At 38.8% G+C, this 19,751-nt stretch overlaps 2 protein-coding genes across 5 annotated transcripts; both read right to left on the bottom strand.

Annotated features, from left to right (window-relative positions):
- Positions 1-227: 227 nt before the first annotated feature.
- On the bottom strand, positions 228-8,922 carry dbf4b (DBF4 zinc finger B). 4 transcript variants are annotated; one of them, XM_054598933.1, is made up of 12 exons: positions 8,852-8,922; positions 6,996-7,196; positions 6,309-6,500; positions 5,934-5,984; positions 5,730-5,799; positions 5,446-5,510; positions 5,160-5,190; positions 5,012-5,057; positions 3,805-3,933; positions 3,541-3,682; positions 3,299-3,432; positions 228-3,163 (listed from the first exon to the last, which is right to left on the bottom strand). In XM_054598933.1, the coding sequence occupies exons 2-12, from the start codon at positions 7,143-7,145 to the stop codon at positions 1,669-1,671; spliced, it is 2,505 nt and encodes an 834-aa protein (XP_054454908.1). In that variant the 5' UTR covers positions 7,146-7,196; positions 8,852-8,922; the 3' UTR covers positions 228-1,668. The 4 variants fall into 4 exon arrangements, with proteins under 4 accessions (XP_054454908.1, XP_054454907.1, XP_054454905.1 ...); XM_054598932.1 differs by having other exon boundaries at positions 6,996-7,199; positions 8,852-8,916; XM_054598930.1 differs by lacking the exon at positions 8,852-8,922 and adding an exon at positions 8,797-8,847 and having other exon boundaries at positions 6,996-7,199.
- Positions 8,923-11,161: 2,239 nt separating this feature from the next.
- On the bottom strand, positions 11,162-12,532 carry LOC129091336 (gap junction gamma-1 protein-like). Its single transcript, XM_054598917.1, has one exon. The coding sequence runs from the start codon at positions 12,530-12,532 to the stop codon at positions 11,162-11,164; it is 1,371 nt and encodes a 456-aa protein (XP_054454892.1).
- Positions 12,533-19,751: the final 7,219 nt, after the last annotated feature.

Below are 19,751 nucleotides of genomic sequence, written 5' to 3'. Positions count from 1 at the left end.
TATTTGCATTTATATTGAGATTGTACATTTATTCTTGGCCATGGAAACATCAGCTGACAAAAGGTTAAACTTTGAACTAACTTTTAAGCCAGTATGGATTAAAATAAACATTTACAGTTACTGTGAACTCAATCTGTAACGGAAGATCGTACATGATGAAAGCTGGTGGTTGAACGTTTTATATAAAGTGTGCACAGAGAGCTGCGTAAAATGAAAAGACTAATTGTAATCTAAAAATATAACTAACTTTAATGATAAAACATGATTGCAGACTTCAATCCATCAACCCTTCACATAAAATCTTGTCCAACGGGAGTCTGTGGACGGTTGGGACAAATACTTTGACCAGAATATTTGGTATTTTGAGCTTTGTATCTCACTTAAATCCTAACTCCCAGTTGGAAATTACATCTCATAAGACACAACCACATTCCTTTCCAACAAAGACTCATACAATGGCTCCCTTTATTCCAACAAATGTGGATAGTCAAGGGTTACGTAACAAGGCTTGGCGATGAGATATCAAATATTGTTTGTGTCAGCTGGAAGCTGGGCTGTCGAGCCAAACAGGACACATCGACCCGCTGCTGTCCTTCCCTCATCCTTCCCTTCACATTCGACTCTCCTTTAGCCTACAAGCAGTGTCAGCATTTATTAAGCCAAGGCGAAAAATTACACTCAGCAAACCCCAACTATTCTTAACTTTTCTTTACCCGAGCAACAACTTTTTCTGAACAATGCAACAGGGAAATGTTTATGGTGCAAAACATTTATTTAAAAACACTGTACAAGGATTTATTTCACATGTTCATATAGAGAACAGCTATTCTTACATGAACTGAAATCATATTTGATTTATCTTTGCTTGTTGCATTCTGCATGTGTGTTTTAAAAGTCAAGGCAAGATATTCAGAAGGTGCGATTTTGGACAACATAGGATTTTTAGTTTTGTCTAGAATGATGAGCGATGACAAAGTCTTTTATGGAAAGTGACTCAACTTCGAAGTGAAGACAATTAACCTCCCTGTAGCTGCAGCACACATACCGTGAAGCAGGAGTCTCCCCTTGACAACGTAAGTCCTTTGGCCGACCTTCACAAGGTGGGAAAAGCAATTTGACATTAATCAGACCGATTCCTGTATCACAGGTTGTGCGAGTCCTCCACTCTACGAACGCCTCATCAACGCCAGCGCGAGGGGGATCTGATCCAGAGACAGCACTTACAGTAATTGAGCAATGCCCCCTTCAGGAAAGCCTCATTAAATTCTCAATACCACCATATGTTCCCGGACATAGCTGCTGAAAGACTTCAGTCAGCACAACATACAGAATATTGCTTAGGGTTCTGTTCACAAGGAGGAATTAGGGGTTGAGAGGAAAAATGATAATGGATGCACTTCAAATTCATGTGGAAATGTATCCACAAAGTAACATCTTCCTCAACAAAAAATAAAAATCTGCATCTGTAAAAAACAGCTTAATATAACGATTTAGTTTGCACTAAGTTTGTAATATATTACATTTCATTGACTTATTTTGATGAGCTTAAGCGCTGCCAGTTGTTTTCTCCCTGTTAGATATGCAGCTGCAATGTGAAAACATACTACTCCCGTTGCCTTACATGTATTGGTTCTTGCAGTTCTTTAAAATGACTAAAGACAATAACCATCAGTGCTGAACCTCAACAATTTGTACAACAGTCCTGGAAAACGCTGAAGGGTCCACTTCCTCCCCACACAGTGAGGTTGCTGGGGGCGACGGCTGAAGGGCGGTGTGTAGTCTTGACTCGTAGCTGGTGTTGTGCATCCAGGTGCACGGCATGTGGAGGCGCTCCTTGTCGAGCTCACAGCTCTGCTCGGCGGGCGACAGTGGAGCAGCACAGGAAGGTCCAAGTCGTGACAGAAGGCCACAGTCCCAGTCAGAGTCTGATGATGATGGAGAGAGCGTGGCTAAGTCTGGGATGAGGGCTGACTCGATGCACACTGAGGTGGAGTGGGATTGTGCACATTGAGAGTCTTGACTGGAAATCGCACTGTGAGACTTGCCAGCGGGGAGCTGAAGTGGAGGATCACAAGTCTTTGCTTTTGAGGAGAGTGGCCATGATGGGTGATCAGCAACAGAAGTGCTCACATGACCTAAAACGTTCATTTGATTTGTTGCCTGAGTGAAATTCGTTACTGTAGGAACACAAAACGTGGTAAAAGTCTGTTTTGATCCAAGTGTTTCCACAGTGTATGTGGAAGAAACTTTTGGTTTAGGACTGGAATGTCTTATCTGACAAGAGACTTTGTCAAATAATAAACAGCCCTCAGGTTTTGCCATAATGTCCTTTTCTGGTTTGGCAGATGTATGCACTTGTTTAATCCAGCTACTTCTGTAACCAAATTCCGCCGTGATCCTCCTCCTTTTGCTCTGGCTGTGTTCGGGGCTGGCTGATCTGCAGCGCTTTCTGACGTTTGGTGTCGTCGCCATCTGTCGAGGGAGGGACCGAGATCTAGGTGACAACAGCGTAGCACACTCCAAACGATTGGTTGAACATGTGATCTCACTTAATCCCAAAAGACTTTCTTGTTTCGATTCCTTTACCTCTTCTGCAATTGTCAAAGCCACAGAGGGAAAATGTGTTGTGGCGATAGGATCAAGGACAGACTGAGACACACTTTCTCCAGTGTCCATTTCACAAGTGTGCGTTTCCTCAGCCTCCTCTTCGGTGTACTGTTGAGGACTGAGGACAGGGGGCTCCGAGTACGGGCAGTGCGGATCCATAATGTAGGACGTGTAAGGGACTTGTGGGCTGAGGACCGGAGGCAGGGAGTAAGGGTCAGGGGATGGGAAGAGGTGTTGATTATCCGTCTGCCGGCTGGCAGAGTTGTGAGCTTGTGGTTCAACTTCCAAAACAGGCATGGTTGGACTTAAAGCGGGAGGATGGCCGTCCGGGAGATGGCAGTCTGTGTTAGTACTGAAAGGCTGGATGTCAGCAGGTGGATTTGGGATGGGAAACTGAACTCCTAGTGATGGGATAGCACCTCCAGATGAACCCTTAGCCGGACTGGAGAGGCGAATATGGAATGATGAAACTTGTATCTGCAGGGCCTGAACAGCATGCTCCGCCTCAGCATCAGTGAGAGGCTCCAGTTCACAGATGGGCAAAGGAGTTGGTGGTCTAGGAGAGGGAACACAGAAAATACAAAAAACCCCACACCATTTTAACAAAGAAAACTCACTGTTGTCCAGTGAAAAAGAAGATTACAGGTATTTCACATCATTAGGACATTTCTATGCAATGACAAAAACTCACCGGTTCAGTGTTTCATCAGACTGTTGGGCTGGATTGGGGTTAAATCCCGGAAGCATCTCAGTCACGAGTTGGTCCAACACACTGTAGTTTGATTCATCCACAACAAACGCACGGTGCTGATCAGACTGCAAGTGCTGCAAGGGCCAACAAAGACAACCAGTCAGAGATGTAAATACAAGCCAAACAAGGATCTCGAAAAATCTGTAACATGCCAACGAATATCATTGTAAAATATTTTTTACCTCCTCCAGACTAGTGAAGGGTTGATGACAGCATTCACAGTAAGACACTTCCTTTTTGCGTGGCCTCACAGGTGAAGGGTTACAGCTGAGTGTGAGTGTTTGAGATTTCTCCTGAATGCTGCTTTGGACTTTTTTCTTCTCCCTAATTTACAAAAAATGAACAACAATTAGGATAAATTCTTCATTATAGACTTTTGAACACGATTTGTTTGTAAGAAATAAAACGCTCTTTAATATCCTTCAAATGAGGGCAGTTAAACATACCTTGTTTGACTCTCTCCTTGCTCTGCCTGCTTATCAAACGGAGGTGGGGGAGATTCAAAGGGGCTGAATCGGCCCGAGTACCGCAGAGTGGGGAAGGTCGTAGATTGCATATGCAAGGGCTTGTATGTCCTGGTTAGATAACAAAACAACATATTTTAATACACAAAATGTAAATCAAATAAATGATTATCATCATCATCTCATTCAAAATATTTCAATTCCACTTTGCAAAACTGAATGTGAGATAAATAGGCCAACTAGGCTAACATTAAAATGTTTCAGATGTCACGGGTTTTCTCACAGCAGCACATTAGCCAAAGCACTCCAATTAACTGAAATGAGAGGGCAAGTGAAAGGACCTGTTAGCACATAGAGATCCTCTGTAGGAATAGGCAGCGGAGCTTGCAAAGCTTCATCGAATAGAAATTGTATCCGCTTGAGCTCTGGGCTCCTGGGGAGCGGCACCACTGGGGAGGGCTCTTCACATTACACGATGGGACTCCTCAACAGGCTCAATTAAGAAAATCATCTGGGCTGAAATGCAAACCTCCACAACCAGCACCCAGTGGGGTAGGAAGGGCAGAAACACTGGGACATGTCACTGCGACTCGTTGTTTCGATGTCATTATGTTTTAACTGGAAAAAAGGATCATGTGCAGCCAAATTCCTGAATTATACCCCATCTTTCTGTTTATTTTGGAATCAAAAACAGAATTAAAGCAGCTACAACTAATATTTTACACTTACCATGTATCGAATCACAATGTGAAAGGATTCACTTTTAGTGATGAACCTACAGAGAATTATCACTGAATCTGCAGCTCCCCTTGGCTTTAAGGAGTTTGATAGCGACTTTCAGCTGATTGTTTAGCTTTCCGACCCGCACCTTTACGGATTTGGTTCTCATATCATCTTTTTCAGATGCAAAACGTATTTTTTCCTGAGAAGAAAAGCTTTACAAAGCCACTGTACCTGCTCAGCACTAAAATCAGACAGACACAGTTAGGGACTAGCTGGTGAACACAGAGAAGCATTTAGCAGCTTAAGAGCCAGATATTTCCCTCAGGAATTGAGTGGATTTCTGAGAGAGCAGGACAGACGGTTGCTCTTTCCCAAGTGTACTGTTACATTTGGATTGTAAATGCATCCCTGCTACAGAGAAAATAAACAAAAAAACAGACTGCTCTGAATGAGGGATGAGAGTCACCTGCTCATGTCTTCAATTTTAAGATAGGGAGACCTCAATGCTGCAGCTGTGGACCAGGAGAACAGACAAGTAATTAAATCCACACTTATACAGAAATACAGTATTGTTGGGAAATAAACACATTAGCAGCACATATACATAAACTTACCTTTGACAACATGATGTTTAGCGGAAGTCCTCTGCAAAAAAATTAATAAAAGAGTTAAATTAAGACTCAATAATAAAGAGCCTGATGTATATTTTATTACATTTTTCCTTATAAGCCTAACAATGTTTATCACATTTTATTGGGAGCTTATTTAATTGATTATTTAATTGATCTTTTTAGAACTGTTAACTTTTCGCTAATTCACTCATAAATTATTTAGTTGCTTGAATTTTAAATGTAAAACTATTACATTAGAATGTCTGATGAAGTGGAAAGACTATCTTACCTCCGGCCTCTTGTGTACAGCACTGAAGCTCTCTCGAGTCAACTGTTTCAAATACAGAAGGACATCTGATACAACATTAAGGAACAATAAAAGACCTTCATACACTTTCTGAGATTAAGAATGTGACATTTCTATGCTGGTTAACAGCAGGCTTCTTCATCAGTATCAGTAAAACAAAGAAAGACAGAACAAACATAAGCACTCATATGGTGCCATCTGCTGTGAGCAGAGGTTCACTGCACTATAGAGGTGAACAAATACAACGTTAATGTTCAAAAGGATACCATCCACATACAAAATCTTCACTCCCCATGATCGGGCATTGGCCAAAACACTGTTCCCCTGCAGTCGTTCCTACAATACAGATCCATCAGATTCAAGTCAAGATAAAAAAACAATGTCAGACTTCAGTATATCACCGATATTCACAAAAAATAAAGCTCACAGATCTCATAGATAAACCGTATTACGGCTGCACTGAAACTTACATTATTGCGAATGGCTTTTTCAAGCAGGGCCTTCCCACGGCTGCCACAAGCCTGAAGAGAAAAAAACACAGCACAGATAAACATTTAGTTGTAGCCTAACACATCTAGAGGGATAGTTTATGATGCAATAAAAGATCTATAGAAAGTCAGGATGTTTAAAATGTTTTTTTTTTTTTTTTTAATGGTAATATGTAGTCATTTTTATAATTTCTTAAATAAATATGTAACAATTTACACAAGTTATATTTAATTTCACCTTTTAATGATTTTATTTTGCCGATTATCAGGTTAAATTATATTTAATATTTTTTTCTAAGTACCAAACCCCTTTAAGCTGTAAAATATTATAAAACATGCATGAGTGATGCTTAGTACCGCTGGTCTAGGAGTTCCTGGTCGCGGTTTGTCACTGCTGAGGACGCTCTCTCGCTGCATTATGGGACGTTGGGCTTCTTCACTCGTCCCCTTTCTCTCTGCTTTAGTATCTGCAGACTTCTGCTCCTTCGGGTCTTCTTGGCTTCCAGTCACGACAAAGGACACATCCTTGTGCAGGAAACTCTCCACCCTCTATAAGAAAAAAAAACAGCATCTGCTCATCAGTTTCTGCTGAGAGAAATCTGTCATAGTCAGACCTTTATCTTTTTCCTTATGCATAATCTACTCTTCCAAAGCAGTGTCTTCTGAAATGATCAGAAACCATGTAGAGACTACTTCATCAATAGCAAAACATTGTCTTTGCTGTAAAATGAGAAATTGCAATATTTGATAACTATTTTGGTAAAATGACGAATCGCTTATCAAAATAGTTTTCAACTATTCAATTAGTCAACTAATCGTTGCAGCACTATAGTGTACTGTTAATAATGGTTTTGGCACTACAACCAAACATGCCTCTGATCTGGCAATAATGTTTGATTATTCTCTACCTTTGAAGGCAGACAAATGTGTGCAAATTGACGTTGTAGCCAAACTCTTGCATAATAGTTTATATCTGAAGTGTCACCGCCTAGATCAAACCCTGATAACCACAGGCATACTGACTTCCTCTTTACAAATGCTTACCCCTCCTAGAAGTGATACGGCCTCCAAAAGAAGGGCTGTGGAGCGTTTCTTCAGAACGTCCAGGTAGAAGGTCTTCCCCTCAAGCTTCTTCTGCCCAGGACACAGTGAGCCCAGAAGGCCTTGCTCCTCTGCATACTGCTGGTGCTGCATGATGCTGGTGCAGTAAAGCAGCTTACAACTTCACAGAAAAACACCAGGATCCTACTTAAAAAATAAAATAAAAAATAGGTAAACAAAGAATGTGTTAATTAAAGGTTATAATTCTGCACATTTGACAGAGCGCCAATTTAAAAAAACCAATATCTCTTTAAAGAGCCAGTCTATATATATATAACATATTTTTTTTAGTAATAATGTTTAATAATTTTGTTTTGATAATGTTGTGTCCAAAGTTCTTCTCCACTACTGTTACATAAGACTGCATCATATGCAGCCAAACACAATCCCCTTTTTTCATATATGTAGATCGTGCCATATTGTTGATATTATTTCATGTTATATCATTATATCTATTTATTATCTCATTCCACTCTCATTTCTCACATGCCATTATTTTTAGTCATTACATTTGTACAATACTATTGGAGATACTGCCACTTAGTTTTACAAACAATCTCATATTATATAATCACAATTTATATAATCCTACAAATTACATTTTCATCACCTTGTTGTCTTTCTATTTTATTAGAGAGATAAGATAAGATAAGATAAGATAAGATAAGATAAGATAGTCCTTTATTAGTCCTGCAGCGGGGAAATGTACAGGATTACAGCAGCATAGAGGATAGTGCAAACAAGAGACATAGTAAAAAACAAGATAAGAAATAAGTATTATAAATAGCAAATAGCAATAAAGAAAATGTAAAAAACAGTAAAGAATCCACAGTAACTGAAATATTATATATACAGACAGAAACTATTATAACTATTGCATTGCATATATGTATTTAATATTACGGTTATAATTATAAAACATGTGGATCTTGATCTCGTGCAAGGTTAAATGCATGTTTAAAGTTAAATGACATGTGGTTTCCTCTCTAAAGTCACATTGTGGAAGAATATACAAAGACTACACATAGTATGTATTGTTTGCTCAAAACAAGGCTGCAGCAATCTTACAATTGGACATAAAGTAGAGTTAGTGAAGCACAACAGACAGTGTTGTTATTATAACACTGTGTGTTATTATAGTGTGCACTTAGTTAGCATTATGCCGGTAGCCAGATTAGCTTCTCTCGATATAAACAACGCAAACAACGTCTCTCTAGCTTGTTATGAAGTGAAATATCCGTCATGGTCGGAGCATAAAGACAACAATATTACCCACTTACGTTTTAATACTTTGCTGGAGAACTACGATGAAGAAATAAGTAGATATGTACTCACCAAAATATATATAATTTAATTTTACGGTTATAATATATAAAACAGCTGTATCTTGATCTCGTGCAAGGTTAAAGTGCATGTTTAAAGTTAAATGACATGTGGTTTCCTCTCTAAAGTCACATTGTGGAAGAATATACAAAGACTACACATAGTATGTATTGTTTGCTCAAAACAAGGCTGCAGCAATCTTACAATAATTGGACATAAAGTAGAGTTAGTGAAGCACAACAGACACAGTGTTGTTATTATAACACTGTGTTATTATAGTGTGCACTTAGTTAGCATTAGCTGCCTGTAGCCAGATTAGCTTCTCTCGATATAAACAACGCAAACAACGTCTCTCTAGCTTGTTATGAAGTGAAATATCCGTCGTGGTCGGAGCATAAAGACAACAATATTACCCACTTACGTTTTAATACTTTGCTGGAGAACTACGGTGAAGAAATAAGTAGATATCTACTCACCAAAATGTTCTGGAGGAGCTACCGCCGCTTTTTAAAAACACTGGCGGAGAGACATGCGCGTAACGTTGACGTCACATCCGGAAAAAAGAAACGCTGCAGCAAAAAGCGACTTTTTAATAGTAACCGTAACCCATAACTCAGCTTTTTTTCCCGGCGATTTAAATTGTGATGTTTGTAATGTAGCAATGATGTGAAATTACATTTAAATGTGATTATAGGACAGCTGCTTACAAGTCATCAACGTATTTTCGCAAGGTCGATGATTGTATTGGGATTTACGTAGAGTTCTGAACGTCCCTTAACGCAGCACAACTTTTGAATGGTCTTTGCTTTGCCACATGGGTGTTTAAAAGTCACATGAACCCTGTTTTATGGATTATTTTCTTATATATTCATACATCTATTCTGACCTATTTCTATATATTTCTATATATATATATGTGCATATATATATATATATGTGCATATATGTATATATAGTATATACATTCATACATCTATTCTGACCTATTTCTATAATATATATATATCCGGGTATATATATATATATATGAGTTTTCAGCCTGCGCCTATATGACGTCAGTAGTTATTATAGGGGCCAGGACAGATATATATGTATATATATATTCATACATCTATTCTGACCTATTTCTATATATATATATATATATATATGTGTATATATATATATATATATATATATATATATATATATATATATATATATATGTATATATATATATATATATATATATATATATATTCATACATCTATTCTGACCTATTTCTGAGATGCAGATATGGTTGGAGAATAAAACATTTGTTGTACTTAAAGTGACTATTATCTATGTTATCATTAGCTTCTTCCAAGTAAAAAGTAAACCCAAAATGTTTTGGTCACCATCTTTTCCCTGTTGTTAATTTTGTTTTTCTACAAAATAAACATTAAAAAGCATACAAGTGTGCTTTGACAAAAGGGGTAAAATTATCTTCCCAAAACGAATATAATCACTTTCTATTACCTTAGCTGTCAACGTGTAATATAAACTGTAAATACCAAAACCAACACAGATTATTTAAATAATGGGGATCAATGGCAGTCTCATTGAAGAGGTAGATACTTAATATTGTATCCCATCCTGCCCAGCAGGGGGCAATGTGTCTGTAAATACAGTAATCTCAATTGAAATTTAACATTGCATCCATTGGATGATTCAAATTTACAGTATTTGTTTTACATTTTTATGCCACCATAATTGTTAAATGTAAGACACAGAATACATAACTAATACCAAGTATTTATTCAAAACATGCACTTTTTTGTTAATAAAAATATTTTTCACAAAAACACTGGCACAGTGCAAAAGACTAGCCTTAATGACATTTCAATTTGAAAATCTGCAATTGAAAGTATGTATTGATTACAAAGAGGTCTTCATACCAGGCTTGAAATAACATACAACGGACCAGATGCACTGGCTAATTCAATGTATCAATATCATAGACTTGTAGCAAGAACTTCAAACAAACAAAAAGTAGCCAATATTGTAACAGCTTGACAATAAGACACTGACAACAGTTTAAACAACAGAGTAAGGTCATTACATTTTGCCAAACACTTCCATTGAACTCCTTGTCTTGCTCCGAAAAATACACAGAAAACACTGTAAAACTACCAGCTGAACCATACTCTCTCATTTATCTTCTGGGGAAAACAAACAATCCACATCAAACCTTTTTGGGTGTAAATAACAATACTATTTTGCATAATGAGAAACAACAATATTATTAACCCCTGGATGGTAATGCATCCAGTTAAGCAGTCAGGGGGACTTAGCTCCTGCTTTCAGCCCATAGTACATCTTTTTTAAGGGGCGATGAGGACATTTTGTGACAGTTAAGGTGATACAAGTTAAGGTGAGTCTATAGGAAGCAGCACTTTGTTTCAGTAAGGCACCGTGGTTTACAGCATGGAAGTCTCTGCATATTCACAGGGAATCAAATACAGCACCAACATCTTCCTGCAAAAGCTTTTTAACAATATATACAAAGTTATTTTCATACTTTTACACCTTTCATTTTATATTGTTTACAGCGGCAACAACCATTTATCCAGCTTTGTCCGATCCTGACACTATTAATCACTTATAATCACCAAACAATTATTATGGTAAGAATACTACTGAAAGGAATGCAAACTAGGGGCCGTGCCCATTGTTTACACACCGTAGTGACAGATAAACATAAATAGTGTCGGTCTGAGAAAAGGCTTTGCATTGTTAAAAAATAGCAAAAGTCACAGTCTGTATATCAGATCCACTCAGAACCCTTTATGACTCCATATTTGCTGCCACTGCTGGTGCTGCTGCCTCTGTTAGCGTCTGCCTTGCTTGCGTGTTTGGAGGCCTGCCGGTGTTTACGTTCACGGTGAGGCTTGCTGTGGTTGTTACTGTGGCTCTGTGGCTGGCTGTTGGCCGGATTGTCAGACTCCAGCTTGCTCTGAGGCTGACGGATGTCCTTATGAACACATTTGGGGGCGTCTCCCATCCCCGCTGTGCACAGGTTTTCATCGTTATTGGTGTACTGCTGACGCTCCTCTTGGGCAATGTTCACGTGGTTCTGCCGGCATGCCATCTTAGCATTAGTGATATCAGTGATGGGTAGTGGCTTGTTGTGGTTTCCTGTATTTACCAGAAGAGGTTTGATGGCGACGTTGTACCCGGGTGGAGCTGATGGTGCATTCCAAGAAAATGGGTAGCTTCTGTAATTATCCCCGCTCAGTCCCGCCTCATTAGGAGTTTCTTGTCCCCGCGTCAGCCCGTACAGCTCGTCGTCGGGGAGCTGCACCCGGCGGGAGCGTACGATCTCACAGATGGTCCCTATGCCCAGGTGAAGCATCTCCCATATATTGAGCGCAAGACAGAGCAAGGAGACCGTGTACATGATGAGGAGGAAGATGGTCTTCTCAGTGGGCCGTGATACAAAGCAGTCCACACTGTGAGGGCAGGGCAGGTCTGAGCACACGTAGGTGTGAGGCACAGCGAAGCCATACAGGGCATACTGTCCACACAAGAAAGCCACCTCCAGCAAGGTGCGGGTCAGGAGCTGAAGCACATAAATACGCATCAGTCCATCCTCTCTGATACGCTGGCGCCCGTCATGGCGCGCCTTGACCTTTGTTAGTCCATCACCACCTCTTTTCACCGGTACACCATCATCACTCTCCACCTCTGCCATTTCATAGATCATCGGGTCTTCCTCTTGGTCATCCTCGGCCTCTTCAATGCCCCTATTCTGCTTCCTGCCTGCAAGATAGGGCTTCCTGGGCTTCCTCTGCGAAAATCCAATCACCCCTCCGCTGTCTGTCTGCTCTTCCGCCCGGGCGATCTTGTTGACAGCATAGCCCAGGTACATGAGTGAAGGCGTGGCCAACAGAATGATTTGGAAAACCCAGAAGCGGACGTGGGAGAGCGGAGCGAAGGCGTCGTAGCAGACGTTCTCACAGCCCGGCTGGCCTGAGTTGCAGACAAACTTGCTCTGCTCATCGTAGTAGATGGACTCCCCTCCTACGGCCGTCAGCACGATGCGGAAAACAATGAGGACGGTGAGCCAGATCTTGCCCACGAATGTTGAATGGTTGTGGATTTCTTCCAGCAGGCGAGTCAGGAAACTCCAACTCATGGTAGCTGCAGGGACACTACAGTGAGAGGCAACATACACCTCCTGTTACTTCCCTGCGGAGAGAAAAGAAATGATGAAGCCCACATTAAAACTAATAATTATTTTTAGACCTTCTTGAAGTAAAATATTTTTGCCATTTACAGACAAGCAAAACATCAACCCAGAACTTTCATCAAGAAATCCCTTTTTGGGCATCCTTTCCTTCTTAACAGTATCTGATATGTGGAGAGAAAAACAGAAAAAGAGTATTTATCAACTTGTCTTTTTGTGTGTTCTCTCAATTTGTCTCTCTTTCCCCCGAAACACAGAATAAATAGACACGTTTTAATTTTGCAAATGATGACATCACGCACTCACACACTGTCTTTTCTACAGTATACATGGTGAATTTCTCCACAGTTACAACACTTTTATCCTTGATTCTTTTAATAGCTATGCCCCCCCCAAAGCTCATGTCTAAACATACCCTTGGCATTAGTACACAAAAGGAAGAGTAATGACAACGATGGAATGTGTAAACATAATTGCTATTGTTAACTGAACCTACTCCACATAAGGAGTAGTGTTGATACCGATGGTAGTAAATGTATTATTATTTCAAAACTCTTTGGTGGTTTCTTGAGTTATTGCTTCAGTAAATCAAGATTGTTAGACCTTCACTATCAGGTTTTTTTTTATCAGCTGTGGAATATGATTAAACTTTCATCACTAATAAATTTGACATGAATTCAAAGAAAACGAAAACAGAATTAAAGTTTGTCACTGATTATCCATAATGGAACTGGCACTTAAAAATAAGACGTAATGATAAGACATTATAAGTGTTGGCAGACTAATGTTTGTAATTAACCATATCTCCACATTACCCTCCTGTGATAGGAGATAAAACAACAGATTAAGTTGTTTTAGTTATAAATGTGTTTTACTCTCACAGAGACTGTTTCTCACATACAAAGAACAGCACGTTTTTAACAGATGAATGGAACAACACAACAATTATATTGACTACCCTAAACTAGCTTTAAATAACGCATTTCTTTGTGCTGTAATTAGCTAGACAAGGCTAGGGTAAATGAATGCTATAGGGCAGTAGCACAGTCGATGGCTTGCTAGCCGGCTGCATAGGGATCGAGCAACACACACACATGAAAAACAAAGAATGAAACACCCGGTGGGATTGAAATGAGTGTAGAAAGTATACTTTCCTCTCTCAGTTGAATAAAGATGATACAATCCTTTTTGTCCTCTACTGAACTACACCACCTCATCCTGTACCCAACCCTGAAAAATCTCTGTTTAACCTGCAGTCATCCATCTGCCCACAACGTACGCAGCAGACAACTCAACGAGTCACTTCGGTGGAGCAGGCAATGTCTGCGTGTGCGATGTGTTGGTGTGTGTGAGAGTGTGTATTTGTATGAGTTTAAATGGTTTCTTAGGATAGGACGGGTGCTTGTTAAAGCATGCACTTGACATCCATCTACCTACAGAGGAAAGAGACAGAGGCAAACAAGGTCCGGTGATAAATGAACAGCCTTGAGGTTGTCCTGGGGCTGTCGCTGTATGAAGTCAATTAAGTTATTAACTGTTTGGCAAAATAAAAAAGGCTCGTTTCAGTGGTTAAGGGTTTGAATCATTCAGCTATTTCCATAGTGTGCCTGACCACCTACAAAAAAAACGTAACATGGGATTTGCTATTAGTTTAATGACTGAAACGATTAATTAATAAAAAAGGAACATATTTGATAATTGACTTTTGTTTTTAACCAAAAAATGAATATGAGACCAAGTCCAGCTGCTGTTATCGTGCTTCCTTATGTCTCACTCTGTAAAGAAAAAAATCCTGACGGTCTCATTAAGAGTCACATGCCCTCTAAAAAACTGCACATCTGGCCATGTTGTGTAATGTACTATTTAGAGACCCAGTAGCACAGCTATCACCACCAAAACACATCGTCTTGTGGATGGCAAGAAACTGGAAGCAATCCTTCAAATTGTAAATCAGCAGAGCAAATCACGGCTCTGGAAAGCAAATTTAAACACAGGCCATCAAATCAGGTATTTTAGTTTATTACAATCCTATGCAATACCTAACTATAGGATAACTTGTGAAAAAAATGATTTAGGCCAAACAGATCCTCTTGAAGGAAAGTAATTACTCAAAAGTTAGTAAAAAAAAAAAAAAAAGCTTGCCCGCTCTCCTGGGGCAAGTAAACTCTGTGTTCAGGCAAGTGGAATGTCTCATGCAGTCCTCTCATCAGGCAAGTGAAAAATATATATTTTTTTGTGTTGAAACATTTAATTTAGCTAATTCATTGGTTTGCTAATCCTAACAAGTGAAAGCCACTACTCAAAGACAGATTACGCAAATACGCCAGCAACGACGGAGAGAGGCAGCTGGGAAAAAACGCCATGAGCCAGAATATTTTCACATCTAACTCTGGGTTTGAGCTTCAAATGAGGTGTGTTTAACGATGATCAGAGAGGTAAACTTACTGTTTCTGCCAATGTAGTATTATGGCTTTGAGGAAAGCATATTAATTGTATGTTTTGGATGTTATTAAATTACATTAAAAACAAAGATGTCCAAATCCCTGTTGATTTTATTCATTTTTAAAAGGCCTACATTTTCCACTTCGGACAAGTTAGTTTGGCTATCTGACAATGGACTTTCAAAGCTTAATGTCAAACTCTGTGCGGAGTCTCAAAAGCCGACGTTGCTAGTAGTGCCAAATTGAATGTCTGAAGGTGATGCATGGCATTTTCCCCAGATGTCTCCCAGCCCCAGACAAAAAGCCTCCAGTTTCCTACAGCGCCATTAAGATAACTATTTGAGGAGTGTTACTTTAAGAGCAGCCAGCCTCGTACATGCCTATCTAAGAGGGCTTCAAGCTGTGAACCTGAAGGTTTGTGGTTTCCTTCAAAGCAGTTAAAGCGATGTTCTACCCAAAATCCATCACATGAGTTTGAAACACTCAACCGCTATTAACATGAAAGGCGACTGTAAAAAGTTTGTAGTTTGCTGACAATACACTTCCTTTTTTTAAAGCTATATTTTGACGGGTACTTTTTTCTTGATTAGAGACATACTACAACTAAAAAAAACTGACGGTTACCCTTTAGATCCCTAGGCCATCAAGATGCCTCGAAACTGGAAAAATGAAATCAGGTGGTAATAACTAGCAGACCTGAGAGTGATAACAATAACAAGCAGATACAATATATTTCATATTGATGCCTTCATTACTATGTTACCTACGTCTCAGCAAACTTAATTAAATAAACTAACGTTCTGTCCCCAGGAAATGCTACAACGAAGGACTGCAAGGTTAATTACCCAAACTCATCTCTCATCACTGTTCATCCAGACGTGGAGCCCACAGGGTACTTTGTTGTCAATTTGTGAGCCATCTACTCAAAGACGTAAAACCACACGCACAAGATGTATAGTATGTGTATGTACAATATAACTGGACTAGACACAACGGCCACGAAGAAGAAGCCAATGTAAATACACTAGCTTGCAATAAATAAATAAAAATCAAGCATCCGGCTAAATAGAGCTGAAAACTACCCTGTATAACTATATGAACAGGAGAATTAGGACATCTTAGTTGTTATTTTACTTTTATGCATATTGTCAGGTCATGAATTTAAAAGTTTTCAATGAGAAGCCTACTTTGTTTACCTTCACATTTCTCCTTATGTGGTTTTTACTACAAAGGTAAACACAAAACAATGACTCTATTGTGCCTCCTCTGCAAAAATAAGCCTCTAATATTAGCGTATCTTTGATTTGATTAACATTACAAGGATTATTCTGAACAGACAGACAGTGACAGGTGTCTAAAGTTTATCTTAACCAAGTGATATATATTTATCATGTAACATATTTATTAATTGTAATCCTAACCCTTATTTCATATCAACCTGAACTGGTCCTGCTGCTCCTCCTCCTCCTTATTCTCAATTACTAAAAATAGTATCATCCTTACAGCTTCAGGTCTACTGAATTTTAATCATCAGTGTACCTATCTTTCCATATTAAAGGGAATCTTATTACCTCTTTTTGTTATATTTTCCCTATCCTCCTTGTTTTTCCAGCAAGAATTCAGAATTATTTCAAACTCCATGTGCCTGCAAAGAAAAAAGAGACGAAAACACCATAAAAGTTATGTCTTATCAAATTCCTCACAGATTTTATATTAGACTATTATATTAAACATTGTGATTTTCAATATCCCATGCATGTTAAGGTTTTTGTTCATGTTTTAACTGATAACGCTTTTACTTTATAACTCTAGAGCTAGTATAAAAATCTAAAATGTATTTCATTGTAAAATAAAAATTGTACGTTTAAACAAGTATTAAAGTTATCCAAGTTTAAGCTTATATCTCCTTCTGACCATTACAAATCATTTCTTTCTCGTTTACTGATGAATACATACTGGAAATAAAAAACGTTCAGAGTATTTTCAAAACAAGTATTACAAAAAGAAAGATTTTGTGCTGAACTTGGTATCCAGTTTCAGACACTGCTTGGACATACATGTATATCAGTGGATACATCAGTGGGAACTGCAATGATAGACTAACCCGAAAATGAATAACCAGATATGTTGATAAAAGATTCCTAGATCATTTAGGTTAGAAAAAAATTGTAGTTTCAGAAATGTGAAGATTTGCTGTTTTTCATTGTTTGCTTGTTGTTGAACATCTTTGACTCCAAGATGCTGTCATATATCTGAATTGGGTTCCTGTACATTTTGATGGCATTTTTCTGAAATGTCATAGTCTAAATAAATACAGTAATCATATTACTTTAAAAAAAACTTAGTTGCACCTTTGAAGTCCCAAAACATAATTTTGAATCATAGCAACATTAAGGTAACTAACCTCAAACTGAGAGGGTTATTCTAACACTGACATATGTTGTATGTTTAATGCTTATCAATGGCTACCAAAAATGATCAAGCAAACTTAAAAACACGTGTAGACATTAAAGACAAAGTTATCAGTAGCTGGTAGGTAAGTAACCACGTTAATAACAGTTAGTCAGTACAAACTGCCAAAGTTAACCTGGACATGTGTTTAAGTGTTTAAGTGTAATTGACCTGGGAAATAAGAAAGCCACATCTCATGGGCTTTCCTGCAAGTTACCTTACATACTCATCCAGTAGTGATTTCTCAAGCATCATTTCACAGTATATGGAAACAGGAGACTGACTTGTTTTTCTCTTACCTTCTGGCACATCTCACCTTTTTCATGCGCTTATTTGGCGCCGCTCCTCCGTCAGACATGCGTCTCCATTACGCGCCAGAAGCGTAAAGATACGTGACTTCTGTGCAGGCGGGAATCAAATCTTCATCGCCGAATGACAGCAAAAAGCACGATGTTGACGTTCACAAAAAAAAAATGCACTCAAAGTTGTTGTTTTTTACTGATTTGAGTGTTTCATTGACTTTGGTCTTTGGTCCAAGGAGACTGGTTTTGGAGAGGGAGGGAGCTTGATTGTATGAGCAGATGAAGACAAATGGGCTGGTGCAAGTCAAGGAGAGGGGTGTGTGTATGTGTGTGTGTGTGTGTGTGTGTGTGTGAGAGAGAGAGAGAGAGAGAGAGAGAGAGAGAGAAATGCCACCTCAAAAGTAGACTTGCATAACAGAACATTTTATTATTTTGTTATTTTTGTTGAAGTCAAAACAAGTAGATTTTTTTATCCATAAAACCTTTATCATTGCATCAGGAGGGACTTAAATAGTTTTGTTTCAGGGAGAAGTAACTGTGAGGAGTCTCAGTGTGCAGTGTGGCGGTGGTCCTACCTGGACAGGGAGGTGGGAAGAGGTCAATGTGTGTTCTTCTTTCACCTGGAATGTGATAGTCAAAAAATTTTGCCGCTGTGTTGTGTGTGTGTGTGTGTGTGTGTGTGTGTGTGTGTGTGTGTGTGTGTGTGTGAGAGAGAGAGAGAGTCAGAGATAGAGATAGATGTGTCTAGCATCATAAGGCAGTTTTCCTTATTGACATTGTTATAAAAGGCAAAAAAAATTATAAATTCTCCATTGTGCAAATGTATAAATGTCTGTACATAATTGTGTCCAATTAATAAAAAATATGAAGACACATGGTCTTTAAAAAAATAATTATTTTTTCAAATTCATCCATGCAATTCATGACCTCCAGACAATGGCACACCTGCATTAGTTTCTCACTGCATCACTGGATCTACACAGTTGTCCTACTATGTAAAAACAACCACAGCCACAATCTATTATACAAAGTCCCATATTTTGTAAGGTTATGACATTTTTTCTTCGTCTTTGTCCACCTGTCATCATCATGTAAGATTATCTTGTAACAAATGAAAACTTGTTTGTTCGCTCATCATGCAGCAAAGCATGTAAACAATGTGTTAAAAAAACATGTAGCTTATCTTGAACTCTTTGCATAGAGGTTCATTGCAAAGTTTCTGGTTTCCTCCAGTTCAGACAACACATACTGTATATTTACCACACTGTTGTCTTCAGACGGAGTCTGAGACTGAACAGACACCAACAGTTTGTTTCATCTTCTTCCATCATGCTTTGGATACAAATAAGGAGCTAGTATGCCATGTATGCTATCAATTCCTCAACAAGCAGCCTTTAAGGGGCACTCCATGAATTTTACACATAAAGGTCAGTTTACTCCTCATGGAGAGCTCTACTTAGCCTGTAAATGTCTGCTGTATAATGTCATCTGTAGTTGTGGTGGGACCTTTCTGAAGTCCCAGAAATGATAACCCAGATGATGTGAACAGCCTGTGTACAAACTGGGAGTGTGAAGTTTGAAAGATGAGGGCAGTTAATTGAGGCTTGCATAAAAAGATGCTATCTAATAGCATTGTGTGAACTACTAACAGTGGTGTTTTACCCATGTGTTAGGCCATATGACCTCTTCGTAAATGTTGATGTTTTCCCTACAATGAGAAATGTACAGTATGGTGGGCTATGTGAATCGTTAAGGACCATGACTCCTTACATGTACTTTCTATTGCTGGGCATTGAAATAACAACCAGAAGTTTCCAAATGGAAATGGAATGAACGGAATAAAGTCAAGATATCTCGGCCTCTTCTGCTTTAATTTTGACATTGTTTTCACAAAATCCGCCTCTGGTGTGTGACGCTAAATTGCTGGAGTACGCCTTTAATAACATCGGGAAATACTTTGCCAAAAATGTTTGT

This window comes from Anoplopoma fimbria, chromosome 5, assembly GCF_027596085.1.
Source record: "Anoplopoma fimbria isolate UVic2021 breed Golden Eagle Sablefish chromosome 5, Afim_UVic_2022, whole genome shotgun sequence".
Lineage (NCBI taxonomy): Eukaryota > Metazoa > Chordata > Actinopteri > Perciformes > Anoplopomatidae > Anoplopoma > Anoplopoma fimbria.
Note: the sequence above shows the minus strand (reverse complement) of the source record. Positions and strands in the feature narration are given on the sequence as shown.

Coding starts and splice junctions, on each gene's coding strand:
- dbf4b (XM_054598933.1), bottom strand. CDS start 7,145: ATGCAGCACCAGCAGTATGCAGAGGAGCAAGGCCTTCTGGGCTCACTG. Junction 6,501..6,995: donor CCGTATCACTTCTAGGAGGG/GTAAGCATTTGT, acceptor TTTTTCTTATAG/AGGGTGGAGAGTTTCCTGCA. Junction 5,511..5,729: donor GAAGATTTTGTATGTGGATG/GTATCCTTTTGA, acceptor ATGTTGTATCAG/ATGTCCTTCTGTATTTGAAA.
- LOC129091336 (XM_054598917.1), bottom strand. CDS start 12,532: ATGAGTTGGAGTTTCCTGACTCGCCTGCTGGAAGAAATCCACAACCAT.